Raw genomic sequence first — 27,473 nt, 5'->3', positions numbered from 1 at the left:
TTGACCAGCTCTGGGGCACGAGTTGTCTCAGCTGGGAGCTGAGAAGCCATGCACAGCCCATGTAGGTGCTGGGGATTGCTTTGACATCCCATTTCGGGGTCTATTTGACGAGATGGGATATCTCAGCGCGAGGCACAGTGCTCTGCTGGCACAGCGGTGGGCTCAGCCCCGTAAAGATGGAGCAAACCACTCCGGGAAGCAGCGCTGCCCTGAGCCAGGAGCCCCTGGCGTGCTTCGCCCCCTGAGGCCGGGCTCCGAGCTCCACAGCAGACAGGATGTGCAGGGCTGGACCTGGCTCTCAATGGTTTGCGCAAAACACGGGGAGAGATAAGAAGCAAATTAAAAAAAATAATAATAAAAAATGAAAAGCAGGCTTGGCTGCAGGAAAAGGTAGTGCTGTCGTGCTGTCTGGTTCACTTCTCTGCCTCCTCTGCCTGCGCCGGTTTCGGCTGTGCCTGCCTTCATTGTTTCCCGAGCACGCGGTGGAGAGCGAAGGAAACCAAGCCCTAGCCCCCAACCAGACGATGAGGAATAAAAATAGCAGCCAGGGGAGCAGACTTCCTCCCAGACACAAACCTCTTGCTGCTGAAAGCCACGGCATCTGCTTTGTTCCTGCCGTGTCCTCCCGACCCCTCCAGCAGCCTCTGCTCACGCATCCTGGCTGTCTCAGCACCCGTCGTTTTGGGAATAGCTGCTGAGCCAGGTACAGGAGTGTGTTTGCACCTGCAGATGAGGAGATAGATGGAGGGAGAGGGACTCCCGCAGCATAATTCACTCTTGTGGGAATGTTTTTGATAGGACCCTTCTCTTTATCAGCACAAATCCGGTGCCTGGCCTGCTGCAGTGTTTTACTGCACACAAGAAGCAAAAGATACTGAGGGGGTTGTGTCATGCAGGGATGGTTGGGGATTGAAAACTTCATTACTGCGTTCTGGGGGGGGAAGCTTTCCCCAAATACATTTTATTTTTTAACTGTGGGAGTTGAAAAACAGACGTGGGACGGGAGGTTTTCCTGCAAGCCCCCCAGTTTGCTCTCTAAGTTCAAATCACACACAGGGAGGGCAATGAGGCTAGCAGAGACACGGGTTTTCTCTGCATGGCGCCACCAGAACTGCATGCCTCCTGAGCAGGAGACGTGTCCGGCTGTGGGCAGAGGACCCTAACTGTTCCTGAATGTCACGGACACCAAAGCAGATGTCCCTGTGTCCCCATCCTGGTCTCGTCCTCTGTTACAGCCTCTGCCTCCTTGGCTACCTCATCTCCACCCAGCCTCTCCCTCGGCCCTTTTCCTCTGACTTTCTGCTCTCTTGCCCATTTTCCTACACTCAGCTTTCACCTTTAATGGCCTTTTGGTGTCTATTTCTGCTGTGCTGATCTTGACCCCGTGGCAGCTTCCAGCCCCTCCACGCAGAGACCTCTATTTTCAGCCATCCTGGATCCCTTTCCGTGGCTTTCCTGTCCGGCCACAAAAGCTGTGTCTGCTGCCACTGAGAAATAAACACAGCCCTTCCACTCACGGCACTCAAAGGAAGGAGCATCGGCTGCATCGTGACCGGCCTCCAGACGCTTAGAGGTCTGAAAAGTGGCAGCAGCGTGGAGAGGAAATCAGTTTTTCAGATTTCTTTGGCCCCCAAGAGGTTTTCAGTGCAGGTCAGAGGGATGGAGCCCATGCAGCCTGCTGCCCTGTTCCTACCAACGCTCCATCTCCTACAGGAACAGCGAGACAGGCAAAGCCTTGCTGCAATTAAAGACTGAGGGTGTGGGTAATTCTGTTATTTGGTTTGTGCTCCACAGCCAGGCATGGCCCCGTGCCTGCCTGTCTACCTGGGCCAAGCCCATTCCTGCTGGCACTTGGCACGCCGGGTTTCTGTGAGGTTTGCACAGCTACCAGGGGTGGAACACGCCCCAGCGGCTGGCTTCCTCCGATCCTGGGCCTCTTCTCAGTGGGGTTTTTGGTGCTGTGCTCCTTGCCTGTAGCACTCCTGGTAGTGTCCAAACCCCTGGGACCAGCAAACGTCCTGCCTCGCCCCAGGACCGAGCAGGAGGATGCAGGGAAGCAGCCAGGCTGAGGCTCGCAGGAGTTGTCGTCATTTCCCCGGGCAGCAGCTGCTCAGAGCAGAGGCACTGGCTGCCGATGGGGCTGGACGAGGCCGTTCTGCAAACCCCAGGAGCACCACAGAGCCGAGCAAAGCTCTCCCCAGGGGCTGGCCGAGCGGTGCTCTGGCACGAGGCACGGCCGTGAGGTCAGTGCTGGCGTTCCTCCCGCTGCCTGCACCGTTCACAGCCAGGAACAAAAATCTTCCTGGGCTTGAGACCCCTTCGCCACGTGCTACCTACCACAGGGCACGTCCGTCCTGGTGGCCCTGCTGGCATCGTCCCTAAAATGGCCTTGCAGAAGCAGCCAGGACACCTCCCGCAGCAGGCATGATGCAGGCCTGGCCTCCAGCTGCCGTGCTCCTTCCTTTTGGAAGCACGAGAAGGTCTTGTCATCACTGCTTACTGACCAAGGGAGAGTCCAGGAATTACTGCACTAAAATTAAATGTCTGGTTTTTGATCCAAACGCCTGGAAAACGCTCGATTCCAGCGAGGGTCGGAGCTGTGATGAATAGGGGTGGAAAGCTTGCGTTGTTGCTGGGTTCTCTGCATCACACCCCCTAGCAATGGTCACACCGAGCTCTTTTGAGAGCTGGGGCTGGAAAATAGCTGTGGAGAGGGTGAGCATTACCCTGCTGCTTTTTTGGCTCGGAGGAGCAGCTGGAGCTGCGAAGTTGGGTTCTTGGTGCTTACAGAGCCTGGGGTCTGCGTTGGTGTGAGCTCAGCTGCTCCTCGCCTGCTGCTTCTCTGGGCATTCACTGCCCTTCCCAGGGACCTGCTCCCTTTTTGGGGGGATTTCTAGGAATCTGCTGCCGTGGCACGAGGATAACCTGCTTGGAAATCCCACAGGGGACTTCAGTTCCTTCCCAGCCTCAGCAGCGCTTACTCGACTGATTCCTCTTCTGTCTCCTGGTGGGGAGCGAGGTGTGCAAGCACAGGTCCAGGTCTCAGTGTAAACGCGTTACGTGGTGCTGTTCGGTGTGACCTCACACATCTGGGGAAGGGGTACCTTGTGAGGATAACCCTTGGATAACTGGGATGGGGTCAAAGATAAGGTGTGAAGGCTACGTGAAGTCAGTGCCCGCCTGGGGAGACTGACAAGTATGTTTATTTTCAGGTAGTTTCGGGTGGGTCACATCGTGTATTTACTGATTGCTTTGCTGTGAAATATCCGCAGCCCTTCTCCAGTTCTCCCTGTATTGTGCCCCAGTTTCGAGTCATGGGAGACATCCAGTATTACCTGGTGGCACAGCTGTGGGTCACTTGCTGTTGAAATCGATGGCATGCAAGATCTGGCTGTGGCTCTGAGGGCTGTGCCCAGAGCTGGGTGATGCCACAATGGTGAAAATTTCAGCTAGAAAGCCCCAGAAATATAAATAAGTCACTGGTGGAGCTGGGCAGCCAGCCTGCAGAGGGAGGTGGGGGTGTCCGAGATGCTCCCCTGCTCCCTGGAAGCTCTTCAAGAGTTAAGGAGGATTTCTGTTAGGCGTTGGAAATATTACGGGATGGAAGGGAGGTGAAAGTGCCGGTTACCATGACTAGTGCTGTGACATCAGGGCTGATGGAATATAGCTCCTGAATGCCACTTAGATCTGCGGAGCAATTAGCACAGGCAAAACATGTCTGAAAGCAATTAGCTCCCCTTCCCATCCCAGAGAAGATGGTGACAGAGCATCGCAGGTAGCTACAACACTGCCTCCAAGCAAGTTTGTTTTCACACTTTCTGGGTCTGTCTCCAGCTGCTAGCACTGGAAATAATTCCCCTGACCTAGATCCCAAAATAACCCGTTCGGTGGCGGGGAGCTGCCCGTGCTGATGTGCCAGATGTTCGTAGGGGCTACGCAGTGTGCTGCAGGGACTTTTTGCTACGAAAGCTCAAAGTTCACCCTCATCTGCCAGGGGTCCTGGCGCCAGCCCCATCCTGCTGCTGCTGCTCTGCTCTGCAAGCCCTGGGGGATACACCGTGGGCCCGAGGAAATTTGGCACTGGATGTGGATGGAGGCAGGTCTGGAGAGAGGAAAGAATTGGTCTGAGTAGCTGCTAAGGACCTGTTTCACGATCCTCCCAGGGAACTGCGTGCGATCCCTTCTGCCTCTGCTCCATCCTGCCAGCAGCAGTGACACGGGGCAGGGAGACGCAGCCCTGGGGATGCCTTGGCCACGCTCCCCCTTGCACAACCTCCTGCTCTGAGCAGCACGAGCCATGTGCCTTCCCGCAAACGAGACGTGCAAACGAGACGTGCCTTTGGGCTTGTTTTTGGGACCAGCCTTCTCAGAATTGCTGCAGGGAGGCATCCAGCACGGGGGAGGACTCCTCAGGGGACAGTCTGTGAGCAGGCTGAGCCCCAGCCCTGCAGGGCTTTCCAGGAACCTCGGGCAGCTCCGCTCTTGCTGCAGAGGGCTGGTGACTGACTGACCACCCTTCTGCCCAAAACCAGCATAAATTACGGTGCTCGGAGCGAGCCTGAAAGAGCAGGAGTGTAGGAATAAAGGAAATGGAGGAGGCAGGTGAGTGCCCTGCCTCCAGGGCTCACGGAGGATGCTCCTGGGAGACCCCTGGTGCACCCCCTGTGCTGACCACCCCACAGGGAGCTGAGGAGCAGAGGCCAGGCCTGCATGTGGCTGTGGAGTCCCAGGGGCAGAGCCTGCCTGCTTGCTCAACGAGAGCAGCTTTGGTTAAACATTTGCAGAGAGGAGGGGATCTCCAAGCCAGAGCCCAACGCTGTTTCCATCGGGTGAGAGTCCGCATTCACCCCCTCGCCTGTGTTTTCTTGGCTGAGGAAACGAGCTCGTCTCTGCAGAGGGAGCCTGTTTCCCCATGGAAGGGAGGAGAACAGGGAGGACATCGCTGCCCAACAGCCCCATGTGTCTGGGGGGGAATGTTTCTGCTCTTTCATCCATGGGTCAGACATTACGGCACCCGGCGATAGAACAACAGCCTCGATAGAACAACAGCCTCTTATCCCCAAAATAGACGAGAATTGTTCTGCTTGCTTTGCATGCATCAAGTCACCTCTTTCTTTTATGGGCTGCTGGAATGACAACTATTTCCCTAGCCTGACGTGGGAGGAGTACGAGGCTGGCAGGACTTGTGATGGGAGGACTGCTGTCAGCAGTAGTGCTTCCAGCTGAACCCCCTGTGTCCCTCAGACATGTTTCCTGGACAGTCTTGTTTGTAGAACAGGATTTCCCCCCTAGGACATCCCCCCATGTCCTACCTCTTCTTTCCGTTGTAAGCAGCAACCTGATGATGGAGGGAAGCCCTTTTTCCATTTCCCCCCTCACTGCTCCAAGTTTGTTCTCCCCTTTCAGTCTTTGGCTCTTGCCATTGATGAATTCAAGCTGAATAACTCAAGATGATGTCTGCTAAAGGGTGCCCATGTGTTGACTGACATCGGACCCAGCTGGGCTCCTGTTTGCACTGGGTGGCCTGTGGTGGGACTGGGCCCTGGCTGCGATGACAAAAAAATGACGTGGGAAACTCTTGGTTCACCTGACTGGTGATCTGTGTGCAGCACGCCAATTTTTGGCCTACGATTACTCTAAAACTAAGCTTCTTGTGTCTCAAAGGCTGCTGGCATGAGGGTCCAAATAAGACGACTGGAAGGCCTGTTTTCTGCCCCCACCAGGAGGGAGCTGCAGCGCTGGGTCTGGAGAGGGTCCAGCTGCCACCTGGGTATTGAGGCTGATGGAAAATTGGCCCCGTGCTCCTCCAAATTCCAGGCTGTGAGCAGGGAGAGCAGCTTGGCCAGCGTTCATGCAGCTGTGCATGAAGCAGGGGCCAGGCCGTCCCGATAGAAACTCGCCAGCCACGAACTGCTTCCCTTTCCTGTTGTGACTGGACTCAGCTCGGATGGGTGCTCAGAGACCCGTTCATCAATGTCCTGGCCAGCTTCCACCCGCCTGTCAAGTCAAGAGCCCAGGTTTGGCCAGGAAGACCGTCCAAGAGCACATCTCTGTGTGCAGGCCGCTCTGTGTCGTGTCTCATGCATGCAGGCTACACCAGGTTATCCTCCGACAGGTCAAGATGCCACAGTTGTTGAGGGAGGCTGAGAGAAGTCAATGAGAAGTCACGGCTTATCTTGTAGCTGGAAATTCCTCAGGAAGCCAAGGTCTAAGGAGGTTCTCTTCAACTTGGCTTTTCCCAAGTTGTCTGGGCTTTCCTAAAAGGCTAGAGACAGGAGGTAAAAGTCAAGCAATAAGGAAAACGATCCACTCCAAAGAATAGTTTTTGGATTAAACATAGACAGCTGCTTCCATACCTCATCTGCACTGCTCAGAGGTGGCTCCAACTGTCAGAGCTTCTCTGGCTCCAGGAATGCAAAGCGAGACCCCGGCCTGGGTCCAGCTGGGAAAAAATGCAATAAAAAATGTGTGAGGAAACGAGGCAGGAATCTGAAGTCATGGAGGATCTCTGCCAGGGACCCCCAGGTTCTGATTCCACGTGCAAAGCAGAGTCTGGTAGCAGAGCTGCACAGCCAGGCACGCGTGCTCTGTGCGTTCCCATCGCTGTGTGTCCCGTTGGCATTGCTGCTTTGGGATTGACCGAAGGGCTGCAGTGCAGCCTGGCTTTGGGAAAAGAACAGATTTCACCTCAATATGGAGCGTGCTACATCTTCTAGGGACCACTTACCGAGCATGGCAGATCTGGAACAAAAATCCTTTGGTGTTCTCCCTGCTGAAGCCTGGTGTGAGGAGTACTTTGGGGCAGGGCTGCAGCGGTGTTGGGGTCCCTGCAGGGCTGCAGTGTGATGTCCTGGCTGAGCTGATGTTAGTTGCTGGCTATTCCTGACCCAAATTACAGGAAAAATCCAGTAGCTTCTGAGTAATGAGCAACTTTTGCTGTTTTTTATTTGTTTGTTTGTTTGTTTTTTTCCTGATGGTTTCTGCCAATTTTCCCTTCACTCCCACTTTTCCCCTTCACTCCCACATCTGTGGAGCAGCTGACCCCAGCTGTGAGCAGTCCTGGGGCACAGGAGGTGTAAAACTTCCAGGCAGGAGAGCAAGGAGAAGGTGAAATGTCTGTGTCTGAGGTGTCCTGAAGTTGTTTGGATGATGGGTGAGCCTGCACTGGGGCAGACTCAAGCCAGGCTCAAGTGCCTCAGCTTTGCTCTGCACTGCTGGCATCCAGCCCTCCTGCTTGTTTTTTCCACCTCTGTATCAGGTTGCTCTTTGACCTGCTCCTGTAACTCTGCAACTGAGCTCACTTGTTCCTACGCACTGAAAACACTTCACATCCCAGAGGCGAGGTGAAAGCAAGAAGCTGGTTGAACTCCACGCTGTTTTGTGAGCTTGTAAACAAATCTGGCCCTGCTGCGGTCCTGAAAGGGCTTCTACACAGCCACATCCCCGGCATGGCTGTCTCAGAGCTGCTTCGCGCAGATCTCTGTTTGTCCTAGCACCATCCCTTCCAGCCCATAACAGAGCTTTATGTCACTAGCTCTTAACAGCAGCCAAGTGGATGTTTATGGCTGGCTTGGAGATAAGTGTAAAGCCTCAGGCTGGTGTGTCACTGCAAGATCTACTTTAAAGGAATGAAAATGCCTTCGCAAATAAAGAAGCAGTGGCTGATTTGTTCCCCGGGCCATTCTGGGACAGTTCTAGCAGCTGGGGGCTTGCAGAGCCACAACTGCACCAGGACCACCAGCTGGGGCATGCCCTGGCTCTGCCAGTGCTGCTCTGTCCCTGTGGCTCGTTTGCACCCACTGGATGTGATCAAACAGCAGTAAGGGAACAGGGCTGACTACATATGCAGCATTTATGGCCTGCCTTCCAGGACTGCCTTGCTGATACTGTCATGAACACATTTACGAGGTGGCCAGAGCACCCAGGACATTCTAGTCCCAGATGGGTGATGGACAGGGCGGACAGATGGACAGAAGGAGGGCCAAGCCCAGCACTTTCCCAGTCCCTCTGGACTAAGCCTGAAGCCTGAAGTCTTGCGGAGAGCCACTTCTGCTGCAGGGCCTGGAGTCCTGCTCCTCCTGCCTGGCCCCCCAGAACCCAGCAGCTCCTGGGTGCTGTGAGAAGGGCACAGAGGAGTCACCTTGCATTGCTTCAGCACCCTTAGGGCTCTTGGTGGTCCCAAGGCTTGCCACAGCCCTCTGGGTCTGCTGTGCTCACACGATTAAACCAGCACTGGTACCACAGCCGTGCAGAGGCTGTTGCTGAGCTGTTCTTGTGCAGCGCTGAAGCTTTCTTCTCCCGCTTTGGCCTCCCTGCGGTGGGCAGGGTTGGGGACAGCTGGCCTGGGGTGGCACCAGGGGTATTCCTTAGTGTGTGGTGCCCTTGGCAATGGGTTCAGGGGTCGTGGGGACTCTGGGTTGTGGCATTTGTCCTCCCGAGTAACCGCTGCACGTGCTGCAGGAGGCCCTGCTTTCCAGGAAACATCTGCCTTCTGAGGGAAGCAGTGAATGAGCTCCTTGTTTTGCTTTGCTTATGTCTGTGGCTTTCCTTCACGTATCAAACCATCTGTGCTTTGACCCCTGAGTTCCTTGCTGCTGATGCTTGGTTGCTGGCTGGGGTCACCCCCCCCACCTAGCCTGCTTGCAGTCAAGATGTCCTTGTGTCCTCAAGGCCCGACTCAAGGCTTGCTCACATGTTCCAGCACTGTCAGCCACTGCCGTTTCACTGGAAAGGGACAAAAATGGCCTTTTATAAGTGAAAAGGCGTGAAACTGCTGCTGATGACTCAAAGCAATGCGTGCCTTCTCGGTCACTCCATGACACCCTTTCTGAAAGGCATCGCGAGGGGCTAGCGGCCTGCTCCGGCTGTCTGAGGACTGCCAGAAACGAGGCGTGGATGATGACATGCCCAAGAAGGCAGGATCGGACCAGCTGCATTGGGTTCAGTCCCAACAGAGGTGCCCCGTCCACAGGTGGAGAGGACACAGCTCTGCCCCGTGCTTTGTGACGAGCTGGCTCCTTCAGAGCTCACCCTTGTCCTGGCCTCATACACCCTGAGGGGTGATCTGTGTGGTGTGCAGGAGCCACAGGGAACCCAAGGACCTCACATGAGCAGGAATTTGCTTGGGGAACACTGCCCCTCTCTGCATTACACGTGATGTGCTTGGCTACCTGTGAGCTTGGAGCAATTCTTTGCTCCAAATAAGCTGCTCAGATGGAAAACTGGGGCACCGTGTCCTGGCTTGACACCGTGCTGGGCAGAAAAAACACAAGAATGCCCTGCTGCTGGGGCAGCATTTCTTATTGTGGGGTGTTCCCAGACTCAGGAGAGGGGCCTGGTAAATCCACGGTCAGCTCTTTGGTATCCGTGGTGGGAAGTGGCCTCCAAGTGTCCCAACACTGCTCTGAGGGGGGAAGTTGCATTCTTCTAGGGTAGGACTGTCCCATGAGTTTCTTACGGACCCAAATCTTTAGTTTCTTACAAACCCAAATGCAGCTGGGTGTAGTTGAAAAGCTGCTGCACTTTGCCCCAGCAGTGGCTCTGTCTTTGTGCTGGGTGCTCTGGGATGAAGGAGATCTCCTACAGGCCTCACCGGGGAGTTGTTTAAATCATTGGGCAGCTCCTGAGAAAAACACAGCCGGGGAGCTCCGTGAGTGAACTCGCTATTTTTGTAGCTCCTCTCCAAAGCCTTCACAGAAATAAGAGCTGACTTGGAGATGGGATGACACGCTGTTAACTGAGAACTGCCAGCGTGGGGCCCCATCCTGCTGCGGTGGCACTTCTGGGGTCGGTGACCGGGCTGAGCACCACGACCGGCTGCCCACCTCCACATCGACGGGAGCTGCTTCCCCCGTCCTCCTTCCAGTCCCTTGGAGCTGCTTCACTTCCTTTCCAAGCGGGGAATTTCCAAATTCCCATATGTAGAGAGAGCCCCCTCCAAACAAAAGCTTTTATGTAGGGCTGAGGAACGGCCGTGTGCCAGAAGGCCAGTTTGTTCCAGCTGCAATGTGCCTCAGAGGATATTGCATCTCTTCAGAAGCTGCAGATTGTTTATGGCCCCACAATGTCCCAGCTGCTGCGGCCACCACCGAGCCTCCCCGTGGTGCTCCTCTGAGCCCTGAGGGTTTCTGCGAGTATCAGACCCTACATTTTTAGGGACTAACCCGTGAAACACCGAAGTGTGGACGCTGCTGGGAGCTCTGCGCTACCACAATTAAAATCTGGTGATTTGGCTATTTATAACAAGCACAAATTGTCCCTGAGCCTCCCTTGAGACCTGCAGCCAGGCTCTTGTCATATTTAACCAGAAATGAAGCTGGGGTGATGCTGTTGCCTTCAGAGGGCAGGGTGCATCAGCTCTGAAGAAGCGGCGCACGCATGCACCAGCCTTACTGGAAACAGGATCTGTCTGTTACAGTAACATTTAAAAATAAAATGAAATTGTGTAAGATCTAATTATTTTCCAGGCTGTTTTTTCCTGCTTCCTCCTACCCTAGCGGGACTTCTGTGGAGATAAAAGCTGAAATCTCTCCAGGCTGCTGGGTGTGATGCCGAATGGCATTTACATTGATAAATTGACAGAAAAGGGAAACTATGAGCAACCCTTCTATGCAAAGAGTTCCTTGGGAAGTGAGTAATAAAAGGAAATCATCTCCACGTCCCCACCAGACATAGTTGAGGGGCTCTGAACGTGCCTCCATCAGCACGGGGAGTCAGGACCAAGAAATTTCTACTGCTTTGTCCTCTACGACTGCAGACGGGGAAGTTGAGGCAGTTTGGGAGCACCATTCGTGGTGTGCCTTGCTTTGTGCAATTTTTCCCCAAAAGTTTGCTTGTTGGAAGAGGCTACGGCCTGACAGCTCCCCTGCTAGAGCACCTGCACGTCCTGCTGCCCTCATGAGCACTGGTAAATGAGCACAGCTCCCTGCTGGGGCCCAAACCAGCCAGCATTTGGCCACCACACCAGGATCCAGGCACCTTCTTTGAGGGGATCTCGCAGGCTATACAATGTAGGTACCAGAGCAGGGGGAATAATGACACTTATTCCAGCCTGCATGAATCAATGGGTGAGGCTGAATCCTTCCCCTAAGTCCGTGATCCCCAGGTGTGAGGCATCAAACAGCCCAACGCTGGGTACCCAGCAGCGAGGCTGGGAGGAGAAGCACAAACAAGTGTCCCTGACGTTTCGCTGGCTGTCTCCGAGGTTTCTCGGTTGGATCTCATTTCTTAGGCTTTCCATTTGCTTGATGAGTTTGGATTATGATTTTTTTTCCGTCCTGCAAAGTCCTTGGCTCAAAACTCTTGCTCACTTTTTTTTTACTTCTTTCTGTTATAGTTCCCAGGAGAGGCAAAATCAAATTGGGGGAAATATGGCTCACTGCTTTCAGAAATCCCACCGGCTTCTAAACTTTCCTCCTTTGCTATTTTTTATCCTGTCTGGCTGGTCACTCCCCATGTTAGAGGAGATGACGATCGATTGCTTTCTTCACAACCAGCTGTGATTTTCCAGCTTTTCCTTACTAGTAATGTCTTGGATCTGTCCAGAAGTACGACATACATATATGTTTTTTTCCACTGCTGGCGATAGGAGTTAACTAAACATTTTCTTTTTCTTTATTTCCTTGCAAAAATCTATCCCCTGCAGGGCGGCAAAAATTCAAAATCAAAAATTCGTCCCTGCAGGGCTGGGACGAGGATGCCAGGATAAACCCCAGCAACTCCCTGCTCTCAGGCAGAGGGGATCCAGACAAACAGGGCGATCCAAAAGTGGGGGAAAAAGGGCAGGGGAATATCGTCACCTCCTCCTGCAGAGCTGTGGGTGGCTGGGCAGGCAGGAGAAGGGAAGCAAGGTTTGCTCGGGACTTTTGGTCAGCGGCAAGAGTCTCCTCTAGGGGTGAAAGAGAGGGTGAAAAGCCGGAGGGATTTCTGGTACAAGCTCTCAGCTGCTGCCTTGGGCTGGGACGTGCTGGGTAGCGCTAGGACCTGGGCAGCTTTCCTCCTGCCTCCTCCCAAAGGATTAGCCAATATTCCCAGGGCAGGGCGCGCTCCCCAGCCTTGCTACTTTTTCTTTCCTTTATATACGTGTTGTTTTTTTTCTTCTTCTAGCTCATTCCAGAGCGGAGAGAGCAGCTTTGGATTTCTCCGAGCCGTCTCTCTCTCTCTCTCTCTCTCTTTTTTTTTTTTTCTTTCCCTTTTTTTTTTTTTTTCCTTCCTCGCAGCTGGAGCTCTGCCAGTGTCTCGCAGGGCCGGTGGTTTATCTGCAGGCGCAGATTTCGCACCCCAGCCCAGCCGCACGCAGGCTGCCTGCGAGCCATCCCCAGCAGCGAGCGGGGTGTGCGCCCCGGAGGAGAGGGGAAAAGGGCGATAAAAGACTCGGGGATCGCACTGCAGCTTGGAAAAATAAAGACGAGTTTGGTTTTCTCGGCATGAGCAGCGTCCAAGCGGCACCCCGGGACCTGCTGGATCCTTGCACGTAATATGACCGATGTTGAGCCTTTCGCCTGCCTCCCCAGAGCCGAGCTTTTGGATTTAAGGTAGCTGGCCCGAGGAGCAGCCCTTGAGATGTTGGCCGAGGCAGCGCTTGCGCTCGGTGTCTGGCTGCAGCTGGCGGCGGGGCAGGAGGCACCTTGCAGAGGTGAGTGCCTACGGATCCGCACCCCAAAAGCCCTCCTGGGTGGAAACCGAGCCCAAATTATGCTGCTGCCTTAGCTGGGTGTGAAACCTCTGGGTGGTTATACATGGAGGTTGCTTTGCTGGCGCCGGGACAGAAGGAGGGAGAGCTGCTCTAAAATCGCCGTGTTAGAAAAAAAAAACTTATCTCCCTCGTTTCCAGCAGTGGGAAAGACACTGGATCAGAAGGTGGCAGAGTTCAGTGTAACTGCGTGGAGAGCCCCGACCCCACTGCTCCCCACGCAGGGGGCACCCCGAGTAAGAGGAGTGAAAGCAGTGACTGATCCCGTACCCCTCCCGTTGCTCTCCACCCAGTCTCCGTGCCTTAATCTCAGTGTTTCCTCCTTACAAAGCTTTCTCTTGACTGCTGCTCGGGGAAACGGTTGTGGGTGGGTGTCACAGACCTGACAGCGGGGTGGGGGACGTGCAGGAGATGAATTTCCCTGGGCAGTGCTGGGCAGGGGCAGCTCCGGGCTGCTGCTGGCTGCAGCCTGTTTGCCCTGGAGTTTGTACTTGGGAAGAGTGATCGAGTGTGAAAGGAGACGTGAGCTGCTGGTCTGTGGCACAGATCCTCAGCCCCAGGGAGCAGCCCCGGCTGCTGGGGGCTGTTTCCTTGCCTGGTGTGCAGACCAGCCCGTGGCTGTGGCTCGGATCCCGTTACAGGGGCTGGATTCTGTCTGTGGGTGACACACGCTGGGGTCTGGAGATGCAGGCTGCTGCAGGAATCGTGCCCCCGGCGTGCTCACAGTGCTCCGTGTCCACCCGGGCAGCCGTCATCCCTACCATCCCGCCCCAGCCCAGGCTACAAACCAGGCTCAGACCTTCAGGGCAGGCGATGAAGCAAGCTGTGACGTTCCCGAGGGGCTGTGCCGTGCTCCAGATGTTACCCACTCCCAAAATTAACCCTGAGCAAACAGCCAGGCCGGCGGGGCTCCTGGGCACGGGCTGGCTCTTGTCTGGGGCTGCTGCGGTGTGCCGGCATCGTACGATGACAGCAACCATCGGAGCCACGAGGATGCACGGTCCTACCTCTGTTTCCTGGGGTCTTGGTGGCTTTATTAGCTGCAGGGGACAAAGAGAGGCTGGCTTTTGTGGGGTAGGCACAGCCCGGGGTTTTGTAGGAGGCACGGGCCGTGCTCTTCGGCCTCCGCGCTCGGCTCCACATGTAGTTGCTTTGCGTGGCCAGCTAGTAAGAAGGGAAGACAAGTGTGGGATTTCAAACGTAATTAACCGAGACAGGACGCGATCTTTTTTGGCTGTTGAGCCCTTTTTGCTCCGCGCGCTGCAAGTCCCACGCAACTCCTGCACGTGGCGTGCCTGCAGGTCCCAGCTGAGAGCACGGGGAGCTCTTGGAGCGGATGTCTCCTGTCAGCATCTCGGTGCAGGACGCACAACTCTGGCTGTTTTCCTCCTGGAAACACCCAAACATTTAAATAGGCAGCACCGGGACTCCACGGAGACGTTTTGCTTCCTTATGGACCCCTTCAAAAGCCTCCTTTGCACGGCTGGTCCTCGCCAATCGACCAGGTGCCAGCTGGAGGGTGACAGAAGGATGCTGCCAGGTTTTTTCTGCTGCTCTCTAAGCCTCTCCTTTGCCCAACAGCAGTGCTAGCACAGGCCCTGCAGTTATTCCTCGCTCCCCAGAGCACACGATGATGGTGCAGGAGGCAGGGAGATGCGAGCAGGTGCCCCTTTTCCCCGAACCCTACAAAATAGTGGGGAATCTCCCTTTGGTGCCCAGCCAAGCGGCCGATGCTCTATGGTGAAAAGCAAGGAGACGGCTCAAAAACAGCAGCTGCTTGCGTAAGGCAGGGATTTGCTGGTAACAAATCCCCGGCGCCCCACCTCTGGCACGGGGGAGATGTTTGTGTTGGAGGGAGGACAAAGAACAACAAGGAGGATGAGGGAACTGCAAGGCGAGACCCGAAGGGACGGACGGTGCCGTGCCCAGTCACTTCCCTGCATCCCTGCGGCGAGATTTCATCTAGTTTTTTTTTTGGGGGGGGATCCTTTCTACTGACCCAGCCCGTCGGGGAGGGATTTCTTTCCACCTTACTCAGCGTTGAAGTGGCTGTGATGGTGCTGGCCTGATCGCAGCCCATCCGCACGGACGGCTCCCAAAATACCCCCTGCCCACCAGCACCACTTGCCTTTGCTCACCATTTGCTGCCAACCCAAGCTTTCCACCAACCCCCCTTCCCGGGCGGTGTCAAGCTGCAGCTCTCCCTGCACAGCTTCCTAACCCACGCAGCTATTTCCAGCCCCGACGGGGCAGGATGCTGAATTACACCTGCCTCTCCATGGCACGCTCCAGTGCCATTTGACAGCAGCTTGGCTCTCGACTCTCCTGCAGGATTCTCCTCCCTTAGCAGGTGCTTCATGGGGGTTATCACCCCCGTGAGCCCCCTCTGGGGGTCATTCTGGCACCCCGAGGCTCCCCTTGCATGTGCTGCTGCACGTGAGCTTGTTTTCCTCTGGCGAGCGATGTCCTTTGGCCACTGATCGCTGCCCTGCCAGGGCCAGCCGCCTTCCCAGCTGCTCGTTGCAACACTCAGGAAACACACGGCCCCGCTCGGAGAAGTGGGGAGCAGAGGGGAGAAACGGGGACAGAAGATTTCTTGCTGGGAAGAGGCGGTCGCCTTGCCAATATTTCTCGCTGCATCTTACCAGCCAAGACAGTGGCTTGTCCCTCTTCCAGCGGAGGGCCGTGGCTACGTGCCTCTGCTTCGTGCAGCAAGAAGCTCGGAGCAGAGCCGCTGCTGCCCTGGGGAGCCCGTGGCAGGGACCTGGAGCCTCCGGGTGACGTGACAGAGACACATCCCTGCTTTCCGTGGGCTGCAGGGAGAGCTGGCTGGCCCTGGCTTTGCTTTTCTGCTCCGCTCCGGGTGCCAGGCTGCCGGGCGTGTGCCTGCAGCGCGGGGCCGAGTCGTGCTGGCTCACGCAGGGCTGGCCGCCCTCCACTTCTGCCTCCTCCTGGCATCTCCCGCTCAGTCACCTCTGAGTAATTCCGACGGCCTCTCCATTTCTGGAGGCTCCACCTGATTCCTCCAGCTGTCTCCTCATGCCTCTGGCACGGCTCCGCGCTCGCAGCCAGCCCCTCGCGCAGGGGCGAGCCGAGGGACCCCTCCCCGGGCTGCCCAGCTCTCCGTAGCAGCAAGGGGCACCCACGACCTGGCTGCACATTTAGATGGCGTGGCCACGAGCAGTCCAAGAGGCTCAATCCCCCCGTGGCTCGGGCCTGAGCCACTTCCCTGCCCTCTTTTTCCCCCCCTGCCCTGGGTTTGCCGTCTCGTGGCGGCTCCTTGTCGGCACCCCGGCTCCTCGCTGCTGTCTCCGGGCCTGCCTTGGCGTGTCTCTCGGCAGGGGCAGAGCTGTTTGCATGAGCCGTCTCCTCGGAGCAATTAATTTTACGGGAGCCTTTCCATCCAGCTCCCTGCTGCCCTGTGGTTTTGGCTCCCGCGCGTGGCTCCAGCGCCCAGCCATTGTGCCCAGCGCCCGCATCGCTTGGCCACCCCGAATTCCCCATCCCTTCCCCAATGGAGGAGCCCAAATGAGCTGGCAGGGGTCTCTAGGCTCTCTTTTTCTCCCTTCTTGTGCCTCGAAAGCCATCAGAAAGCAGGGTGGTGCTTAAAAGGATTCCAGATTCGTTCCTGGTATTCCAGCTGCTGTAATTCTCTCAAGCTCCAAGGGTGGGAGAAGGACTCCTCTGTGTGTCCGCGCTTCCACATGGGGTTTTAATTGAAATGGTAAGAAAAGGGGTCAGATGGAGAGGGCCACACCCTCCGAGCTTGCTCTTCTTGCCGTGGGGCACCCTTCTGCACCCAAGGGGCTGCGCAGCCCCTTCCCAGCCACCTTCCAGAGCCCCTGGGGTAGGGGTGCAGCAGGGGAGGGCAGGCAGGCGTGTTCGGAGGGGCGAGGGAAGATGTGGCATGAATGATGTGGGGAGGAGGGAGAGCCCTGGCCTGCCAACGTTGGCTTAAATTGGGGATTTTCCTGCCAGGCTTGTGCGGGCCACAGCCTCTGAAGCGAGCTGCAGCCAGTTCGGAGAACCGGCCATCTCTCCTGGGAGAGCAGAGCCAGCAGTTTTTCTCATTAACTCTCTTTATCGCTTCTTTTCGTTTCCAAATATGGCCCAATTTTCTTCCAGGCGCTGCCATGGCACTAAGCAGGGAGATGAAGGGCCACGACCTCGGCAGTCACTCTCCTCCTTGGGACCAGCTCCTGCCCCAGGGCTGCTGCACCTTCGCCCACAGCCCTGGCTGGCTTCAGGGATCCCTGGCACGGGGCAGGGGCGAGCTGTTGGCTGGTGTGGGATGCTCCCAGCTCCAGGGACGTGGCCGCATCCAGCTCAGAGCAGAAAGTCCTCGAGAGCAGCCTGAGCTGAGTACCAAGAGATGTCAGCACAGGCAGGAGCAGCTCAGAGCTTAGAAGCATTTTTTTTTTTTGCAGGAGCTGCAGCTCGTGGGTTTGCTTTTTGCTCTACACTGGCTCCTGTGCTTGATTTCCTGCCTCTATATAGGACTTTGAAACAAACTTGGCAATGAAGCTGGGAGAGCAGGGAGCCAATGCTCCTCTCCCTGCTCCTGGAGAGCACCACCCTCTCCCTAGATGTGAGACCAGCAAAAAAAAAAATAACCCCCCCCTCTCTCTCTTCCCTTGCCAGGTGCCCAGCCCTCCATCTCCAACGCGGAGGGAGACATCCTCTTCTTGCTGGACAGCTCTGGCAGCGTCTCCTACTACGAGTTTTCCAAGGTGAAGGAGTTCATGTGGGACCTCGTGCAGCCTTTCTCCTTCGGCCCCAAGGACGTGCAGACCAGCATCATCCACATCAGCACCACCCCCACCATGGAGTTCCCCTTCGACCGCTACCAGTCGTGCGACGGGGTGGAGCAAGCCATCCGCGACACCCGGCAGCTGATGGGCGACACCAACACGGGCCAAGCTCTCTCCTACGCCAAGGAGAAGTTCTTCAGCAACGAGGCCGGGGCCCGGCCGGAGGTGCCCAAGGTTCTGGTTTGGGTGACGGATGGTTTCTCCACCGACGACATCTCCGAACCCATGCAGCTCCTGAAGGACATGGGGGTGACGGTGTTCATCGTCAGCACCGGCCGGGGGAATTACCTGGAGCTCTCTGCGGCCGCCAGCCAGCCTCCCGAGAAGCACCTGCACTTTGTGGACGTGGACGACCTGCCCATCATCACGGAGGAGCTTCGGGACGCTATGCTAGGTACGGCGGGGCCGGGCTGCGCTCCCTGGGAGTCCGCAGCAGGGGCAGGAGGTGTGAGAGCCCCCCAAATCATCGGTCCTTCTGATCCGCAGAAGCACGGCCCGCCCCAAATGAAAGCTGTGTGCCTGGGGAGGGTTTAGCCCTGCCCGCAGCCTCGTGTGCGGGCACGGTGCTGGCACGCAGCGAGGCACCCAGCCCCTGCCTACGAGTGGCTGGCGGTCTCTGCTCCCTCCCCACCAGCAATTAGGGGTGCTGGTTGTTGCTATCAGCATTACGACTGCAGCACAGGAATGTTTTTGCTCCGTCACTCCCCTGCCGGAACGTGTTCTGCCTCTGCCAGCTGCGCAGCCCAGCGCAGAAACTCCCAGCCCAGCTCGCTGGGCTCAGCAGGGCAGCAGCTCTCCGCTGCCAGCACGGCCGGGGCTGCGCAGAGAGCAAGATCAGGCTGCTTTTTTTTTTCAGCAGCCCCGTGTTTTAAAGGGAATGGGCTAAGGAGACCCAAAGCCAGGCCCTGGGCCAAGAGATGAGGCAGCAGGAATGCTGCGTGCTCCGCGGCGTGATGCCTGTCCTCCGTGCCCTCGCGGTGGGAGCGCCTGTGATGGCAAAGCAGGGGCTCTGCCTCGGCCTCCCAGATGCCTCCGGGTTTGTTTGGAAAGCTGAGCGAGTTACTGGGACTTTGCAGACTTTCCATTCATTTTATGGAGGCTCTCTTCCCCGTTGGAGATCCTGTTTTAATTCCCCACTTGGCTTCTGCTCTGTGAGTCCGTCAGAGCTGGCTGAGGCGTGTCCAAGTAACCCTTTCTGCAGAACCCTCCCCGTGTTGCAATTTCTTCCCATTTCCAGCCCATGCCGTTTAGCAAATCCCGCCCAGGGACCATGTTCCCTTCCAGCCAGCCACCTTTGTGCCATAAGAGCATGGGGCAGTACCACACAAACCCCTGGACATTTCCTTTCAAGTGTCTGTTTCAGCTTCTAGTGCATCCCAAATCCAGGTGGTACAAAATAGCATCTTAAAAGGAGAAATCCTCCGGGTATCACCGCAGCACAGGATTGTCTTGAAGATCATAAGATCTGCAAAGCTAATAAATACTTTCTTGTGCCCCAGGGCAACATTCTTTGCATCCACCAGGTCTAAAATGTAGCAGCCTGGTGTTTTCATGGGAGGCGAAATTCCCGAGTGAATCCAGGGGGTGAGGCTTTAAGGCACAGGTAACATCGCCTGAGTTAGCCCTAATAAAACCACACATGGCTGCTTGCCCCTTCCTGGAGGAGGCAGCCTTCATCAGCATCCGTCCTGCTCCTGGACCTGTGTATATTGTGAAAGCGAGGTGTTTTTTGGGGATAACATCAGGTGCTGTGCTAGCATCCCCTTCTCTCTCTTCTCTCAGCCAGCTGAGCTGACAACCGCTGGCTCGTTTCATCCTCTGGCACCGATTTCTGAGCCCAGTCGTGCAGGAACCCACATGCACAGCAGCCACAAGGTATCAGCCACTCCCCGTGCAGATTTCTGATCTGAAACATATCACCCCTTCCGTGTCAAAGCAGGGAAATAAAACACGAAGCAGAGGTGGGGTTGTCCCAAAACCCAGCTGAAGTTGTGGCTCCAGGGCGGAAGGGGTTCGTCTGCTGCCTGCCTGTGCTCCTCGCACACATCATAAAAGCAGCAGCGTTCCAGCAAGTCTAATCTTGACCTGCCAGCATTCATGGGATGCCAGCGAGCTTGCGGCCGCGGAGCGGTGCTTCTGTGTCCACGCTCATCCTGTGTGAGTCACCACGGGTGGGAGGCAAGCGGGTCCGAGCCGTCCCCGAGCGCTCCTAGGAGGGCACTGCCTGGGTCTGACACCCAAGGTTAACACGCTGCTTCTTCCCAGCACCGTGGGCATCTGTTTTCGGGGGTTGATGGCCCTCATTAATGGTCAGGGCATCTGTAATCCGGCAGCAGGGGGCTGAGGTGGTGCTTGAGCCACCTGCAGCACGTCCCTCAGGTGCTGCACCCCTTCGACCCTCCTGATTTATTCGCAGCATCCCCGCACCCTGCCTCCAGGCTCGCTCATTTCCATCCCTGCAGCTTTTGGCAAGGTTTTTGGCACCGGGACCTTTCCTCTGTTCCCAGTTCCTCCGTGGCTTGGTCCCTGGCAGTCGTGGGGCTCACAGGAGGCTGCAGAGCCCCAGGTCCGTGGTGCTGCCTCCTCCCGCTGCTGCTGGTAGGGGCACAGCGCAGGGGAGCGCTCCTGCCTCCCCCAGAGCCAAGCGACAGCTCAGAGGAAAAAAATGAGGCAGCTCCGCTCGGTGCGGGGAGCTTGTGGGGATGCCAGCAGCTCGGAGGAGGAGAGCTGGTCTTATCCCAGCTCGGACACTGTTCTCTTGCAGGTCTGGGGCAGATTTTTGTGTCCCCGTGTGATGGGCAGCCAGTGAGGGCTACCTGCGTTACTCTGCAAAGTGTTTGGGCTGGAGCTGGAGGGTGCCTTGAGAAGGTTTCAGGAGTGAGACTGCGCAGAGTGAATGCACTTCTTAAAGGCTCGCGTTGCTTTTAAAAATCGAGCTGCTTTCTGCCTCCCCGTGCCGCTTTCCCAGAGCTAGAGGCAAAGTCCTGGGTGTTTCTGCCCGCCCTGGGCAGGGAGCAGGGGCTCAGGAAATCGAGCGTGGCTGAAGGCTGGGGTGGCAGAGGGGTTTGGGAGAAGCGTGGGGCTCCGAGAGAGCTGCCCACGCCTGGCATGGGGGGTCCAGAGCACAAAGGTACCGCCGGCCTCGGAGACCCTGGTGTGCAGGGGCGGAGAGGGGCGAGCACAAGAGTGCCTCTGAGCGCTGAATGTCACGGAACAACGGAGCTCTGTGAGACGCCGGGGGGAGAAACTACAGCCGGGATGAACTCAGCAAGTGCTGGATGGTCCCAGGCTGCTGCCCCTTCCTCCTGGCCGCGGGGTCATTACACGATGAGATTTGGGGGTTTGGGTTCACCAGGAGGGCTCTGTTTGGCAACAAGGTCTTGCCCAGGGGGTAGGAGTGGGGTGAAAATCCAAGCGTTGCCATTTTAGTTTCCATTTGCTTTCTGATTTTGAAGCTTTGTGCTTGGCTTCGAGGGTTTGGGTTTGTGCTCCTGAACCTTTCAGAGTCTCGGTGACTCTGCTGCCATCCAGCATCCCTGTGGGTCCCATCTCCCGTCCAAAGGGCCTGTATTTTTGGCGTGCCGTATTCTGAATATAAATGCCATCGGTGACTTCTTGCTCCTCCTTCTCTCCCAGATGTTATCCAAGCCAATCGGCTCCACGCAGTGGATATCACCTCAAGCAGCTTCCGTCTGGTGTGGCCCGAGCTCCTCTCCCAAGAAACTGGCTACTACAGCCTAGAGTACGCCCCGACAAACAACCTGGCAGGCAAGAGGACAACGCAACTCTCTGGGGCTCACACCAGCTTCACAGTGAGCAACCTCATGCCAGAAACCACTTACGAGGTGGCTCTTGTTCCTGAATCCAACGTCCACTACTTCCCTCCCCAGACAACAAGGGTCACCACCCTGGCAGGTAAAATGCGCTCAGTCGTGACCGAGGAGGGGAGGATGAGCCTCAGGGATGTAAAGCCAGCAGGACAGCCCCTGCTCTGCACCCCACAGCCTCCCCGTCTGGCTGGGGGAGGCAGAAGGTTGCAGCCTGGCCAGACCAGAGCGAGGAGAAGGTGTCTTTTTGCTGGCACTCAGCTCACTCTTTCCTTAGAGAGATGTTCTGCCCTGCTCAGAACAGGTGATAAGATGTGATGGCCAGGAGGTGCCCTTCCAACCTTAAAATCCCAAGAATTTGGAAGAAAGCAGAGCCCCTTGTCCTGGGGGAGGAAGGCAGGAGCTGCAGGCACAGCTAGGGGAGGGCAGTGCTCTGGAAGCAGGGGCTTTTTCAGGCAGGGGTGTGCACATACTCATTTTCTGCATGCAGGAACAGTTTGGGCTCTGTAGTTGTGCCCTCTCTGTGCTGCACAGCTGGAGAAACCATTTCCTTAGGGCTGAGCTGGCGGGTGCTGAGCTGGCTGATGACAAACATCCACTTGCTGGGTAGTTCTTCCACCTCCTGGAAGCAAACCATGCTGCAAAGTCAATTCTACTCCTCTGAGAGCACCCCGATGCCACGAGTTACGTACCCATTCCCGTCCCTTTGCTCTGCTTTCAGAGGAAATCACTCCAGCTCAGCTTCTCATCTCGGAGTCCAGCCCACACAGCTTCCAGGTCAGCTGGGCTCCGACGCCGGACAGCGTGGCCGCCTACCAGGTCCTGTACGGGCCTCTCCCCGGGGCCTCGGCGCAGCTGCTGGAGGTGGATGGCAAGAGAAACAGCACCGTGGTGGAGAACCTGGCACCCAACACCACCTACCTGGTGACGGTGACGGCGATCTACAGGTCAGGAAAGGAGAAATCCCTGTCAGCTAAAGCATGCACGCAGGAAGGTGAGTGAGAAGCGCTCGCTGCCGAAAGGGAGGCGGGTGGGAAGGGGCCAGCAAGTACCTGACAGTGCCACCAGAAGGATTTGGTGCTGGTAGCACAAGTTAAGGACTGGTTGGGCTGAGGTCCTCCAGTCTGGAGGCACGGAGTGATGAGAAGCCCAGGCTGGCTGGCTGACCCTTCTCCTGAGCCCCCTCAGGAGCAGCAGGGAGCCAAGCAGCGAGGATGGCTCCATACAGATGTCACGCACTAACATGGAGCTGCTTTTTTGCAGAGGGCTCCAAAGTGAGGCACCTTCGCTTCGAAGACATGGGCTCCAACACCCTGAAAGCCTCCTGGGACGCCGCTGACGGGAAGGTCCTGGGCTACCGAGTCAGGTGCCGGCGGCAAACGGGCCCTTCGTCCCTCATCAGCGTGTCGCCGCAGATCCACAGCGTGCTCCTCACCGACCTGCCTTCGGGCACCACCAACAAAGTGTGCGTGAAGCCCATGTACAAAAACCAGGCCGGCAAGGGGCTGTGCCGCATGGTGCGCATGCAGCCGGGTGAGTCTGGGGTCCTTTCGCCAGGGAAAAGCATCCTGAAGGGGACTCGGGTGGTGGAGATCCAACCCTGGGGAGCACTGGTGGCTGAAATACCCTGTGCTCATCATCTGGCTTGTCAACAGGGCTTCATCACAGCTAGCACCCCCGAGGGCATTGCCCAAAGCTAGGCTTTTTCCCCTTTTTCTAAGAGCAATACTCCTCCTAGTGGCATTGTGTTTGCAGGCAGGAGGAAAAGCGTGCAGGGGACTCGGTGGTGGTTTGGAATGACAGAGGCAGGGAGGAAGGACATTGCAAAAAGCTGGCATGGGCATTGGAGGTGCAATTTTAGGCTTTTGAACTCTTGGCTACCCTTCAATTTGCAACACAGTAGGGACACGCTAACTACTAAACACAGCCACTTAGGCACAAGGCATCTGTCTTCCTCCTTCCACTGCCCAGAAGCCACTTAACTATGATGAAACACAAAAGGATTTTCAAGAGGCTGAAGTAGAAGCTAAGAAGCAGCTGTCTGCCAGGGCAGAAGCCTTTTTCCCAGTAAGAGGTCGGAGCAATGGTGATGATGACCACAGGGTCATCTGTTCTCTGAGTCAGTCTCATTTGGAGAATGGGTAGATGAAGCTGACGTTGTGCTTTTTGTGTTCTTTGCAGCTACAGAAGCCCGAGGATATAGGCACAGACAGAGAGCATGACAGACCCGAGAGTGAACTGATCCCCCCACAGAGCAAGGGATCTCGCTTGGACAAAGACTTGGATAACACGGAGGGGTCCGCAGAGGAAACCAGAAAGCTCACGGATCGTTTCCCAGCCTGCACTGTCAGTTGAGCTGTCCTGGTTGTCACCTCTGAAGGCTGTCCTACTTCAAGTTCTTGCAAAGCTTAAAGATCTGGTTTGGCTGAACGGAACCAACAATCCAACTGCTAGATGCCAAATCCGTACCCTTTCTTGTACAAAAACATGCCTGAAAAACAACAAACAAAAGCAACCCGATGAATCCTCACTATTGCTTGCTTATTCTCTATTTATTAAATGTTGATACAGTTGTATTTTTTGCAGCCTATGAGCACATTCAAGACACAGCTGTTTACTGCACTGGCCTTTTATTCTGGGCACCTGCACTCAGAGAGAGATTACGAACTGTCAATAGCCATTAATATTGACAAAGAGCAGCTTTCCTCCAACTCATCCAGTGTATGCAATAGGTATTTCATATTAGGCATCCCAAAAGTATAGCATCTCAGGGATGGAAGGTAAAAGCACTAGCAGAAAGAATAACATGCACAGAGAATGTACACTACACAGAGGAGACCTGGTCAAAGCCACCAGGATTTCTGAGAAGAAGAAAAGAGGTTATTAACCCACTTGGTCTGTGGCCAGGACATGGAAACACTTTATAAAGGACCTTCCACAAAGTGTAAGAATAATCTAGTTTTCCCAGTTTTTTGGTTTGTGGCAGAGCTTGGTCGGTGAACTCTGAGGAATGGAACAACAGGACCATGCCAGGCCAGGGCTGACAAGTACTGTCGATGAGTGCTCTAGGAGAAAAGTTTGGAGTGCTCTAGGAGAAAAGTTTGTTCACGTCTGCCTGCTGAATTCTTGAGTCTCATCAACACTGGCACTGGTGCTAAGTTTGCTGCAATAACTTACAGATCCCATCTGGACTTTGAAGGATTCAGTTCCCCTGAGTCATTTGCCTTGGGATCTGATAACAGCCTGAGAGAGCATAAAACTCAGAAAACTTGGGAATTTGCTTCCCCGGCAGGCTACTCTAACCCAAAGCTTTCAGCCGTCAGCTGAGCTCAAGGAGCAGCAGTGAGTCCAGAAAGGCCAGACTGTGAGGCCATCTGAAGCAGTTATTTTGGTTTCTCATATAACCACGCAGCTCCAAACAACACAACAGGGTACTACTGCCTGGATTGTGACCACTAAATTACTGTGGCGTACCTGCAATCAGTCACATCAACTTAGGTATGAGTCTTGCCATCAGAGCAGCTATATTGAGATTAATTAGCCTGTTCTATGGCTAATTAGGGGCTGTAAGTCTCCAGCACTATCATTCCAGGCTCTGTCCTCTGTGCTCTGAAGACTCCTAAAACATCTTTAAATTGTCTTGTCCTGGGCTCCTACTTGGTGCTAAGCTTTAGCTACATTTAGAATTCAGGTTTTTATGGGAGAAGAATGAATCTGATTCTTTCCTTTTTTTTTTTTTTTTTTTTTTTCCCAAGCCCCACGCTTGAATTGGCTGTCACTAAGCTACTCTTCAGAAAGGAGAGTTGGAAGGAAAAAAAAAAAAAAAAGACAATCTTAGTAGCTAGAGTAGCTAGTGACAAAGCCATTTGAGAAGCACAGTTCCAAAATTCGGGGCTTACGGCTATAAAGAAATACAGCTACTCCTCTGGTAACCAAAACCAGCACCAGTGGGAACACCTTCCCTTGGTAATGCTTGCAATATTTTAAATTTATTGCTTATTTGTTCGACACACAGAACACTTTTTTAAAGCCGTGCTTGGAGAGCCTCCATGCACTATCATTCCACTCTGCAAACCCTTCATAGCTCTGCTTATGGATTCCTTAAAATGAGTTCCTTTTGGAGCTGAGGGGAACTTTGTCACTGAGCTCCAAACTCGTCATGTCCAGGTTTATGGAACATTTGCCTTGGGCTGTTTCCTTGCACAGGAGGGATGGGAGGGAGATGAGTCATTTATTAACTCGATACGAAGATTTCTTCTGATTTGTGTTTTACTTTGGAATGTGTATTTGTGACTGATTAATCTTAATGGAGACTCTGTGCTGAGGGAAAGATAAAGCCTCTGGAAGCTCTCACGCAATAAGGTATCTTGTTCAATCTTGCTGTAGGACAGAGATTGTTTAATTTTGCACAACTCCCTGCATAGCTTACTAATACATTCAGATTCCCCCAATTGTAACACACCCTTTTGAAGACAGTCAATTAAATATAAAATACAAGAGCTATTGAATGATTCCTTCGTTCTTGATGGCAGTAAGGACAAATTGGCTAAGTGTAGCTTTTGTTCAAAGGAGAGGTATGGGTTCAAAAGCTGGTATTTATCTCAATTTTAAATGACTTAAAAACAAGCATTCCACCCATGACTTCATAGTCTGGTTTACACGGAACTTCACCCCCACCCCTGCCAAAAAAAATGTCAGAAATATGTGGGCAGAAATATGTCAGTCTCAATGTTTCAGCTTCAGTGAATAAAAATTCCTTTACAAGAAGCCAAAAAAAATCAATGTCCCTTAAATCTTGTCTGAACTAGTAGTACCCATGAGCACGAAAATTCCAAGGTGGGCAGGTAAGTTAAACTATTTTATATCTTTTAACTAAGGCCTAGTGATTTCTAGGGTTATTTAAGCATCTTGTCTGTACTGGTACAGTGGGTATGACACCTGAACACTTCTCTAGGATGAGAGCACAAACCATTGAGGCTGAAGATGACCTAGGCTGTATTCTGCATTTCACACTATTTCAGACTTCAGGACTTTACACATGATCTTTATGTTTCTGATTTTTACAGCTACTTTCCATATTTTTTTCCTTTTCTCCCATTTTCTGTTCCTCTCATGTTCATTACAAACATTACAAACAATTTGATTAGGATTAGTTTCTGCAAAGTGAGATACACCTCTGTATCAGCCACAAGCACATTGATTCTTTTTCCTGGTTCAGCAGAAGGATAAATGAATAAAGGAGTCTGCTACATTGAAAAGAAAGGGCCACCTTCATCAGCAAGGCATCTCCTGGGACCGATTAATGCCATCTCCATCACTGATTTGTTATTTCCAGAGAAGCCAGGTGGGTGTGTTTGCAGTGCTGTTGGAGTTTGGTGGATGCTGACTTCAATCCTGGTTGGTAGCCACACTGCAAGCCCTGGCTGCCTGGCCACATTTCCTTGTTCTGGTGGGCTTGTGGTGGAAGGGGCAGGTTAAAAGAGAGGAGGAGGCTTAGGGGGAGATCTCATTGTGCTCTACTATCACTGGAAAGGAGGATGTGGGGAGCTGGGGGTTGGCTCTTCTGGCAGATAACTGGTGATAGAACTAGAGGGAACGGCCTCAAGTTGTGCCAGGGGAGATTTAGGTTGGGAATGAGGAGACATTTCTGTCAGAAAGCGCGCTTAGGGTTAGGAAAGTGTGGTTAGGGACGGGTTGCCCAGGGAGGTGGTGGCGTCACCATCCCTGGGGGTGTTTGAGGAGAGGTTGGACGTGGTGCTTGGGGACACATTTTAACGGGTGACATCGGTTAGCAGGGTGATGGTTGGACCATCTTGAAGGTCTTTCCCAACCATAATGGTCCTGTGACTCTGTGCTTCATTTCCCCTCTCTCCCCCTTCCCCATGCCCCCCTACCCACCCACCCAGCCGCCATTTTGGCGCTGTTCCCGTGGCGCTGGGCCCGCGCCGTTCCCATGGCAACGCCGCCACGCGCCCGTTGCTAGGGGCCGAACGCCTCCTCGCTTAGTTTGTCCCTCCGCTCTCCCCGTCCTCACCCCGCCCCCCGGAACCCGCCTCCGATTGGCTGCCGGGGGGGGGACGTCACCCGCGCGACGGCGCCGGGGCCAATCGGGGGGCGGCGCGGGGAGCGGGGAGCGGCGCGTGG

The 27,473-nt window shown here is 54.9% G+C and overlaps 1 protein-coding gene across 1 annotated transcript; it reads left to right on the top strand.

The window, feature by feature from the left end:
* Positions 1-12,042: 12,042 nt before the first annotated feature.
* On the top strand, positions 12,043-25,012 carry VWA1 (von Willebrand factor A domain containing 1). The gene is made up of 6 exons (XM_084300021.1): positions 12,043-12,634; positions 17,333-17,896; positions 21,139-21,417; positions 22,051-22,323; positions 22,593-22,862; positions 23,511-25,012. Exons 1-6 carry the CDS (start codon positions 12,562-12,564, stop codon positions 23,549-23,551), a joined length of 1,500 nt encoding a protein of 499 aa, XP_084156147.1. The 5' UTR covers positions 12,043-12,561; the 3' UTR covers positions 23,552-25,012.
* Positions 25,013-27,473: the final 2,461 nt, after the last annotated feature.

This window comes from Netta rufina (genome assembly GCF_964035555.1).
Source record: "Netta rufina genome assembly, chromosome: 22".
NCBI lineage: Eukaryota > Metazoa > Chordata > Aves > Anseriformes > Anatidae > Netta > Netta rufina.
The sequence above is the reverse complement of the archived record's forward strand: the minus strand, read 5'-3'. Positions and strand labels throughout refer to the sequence as shown.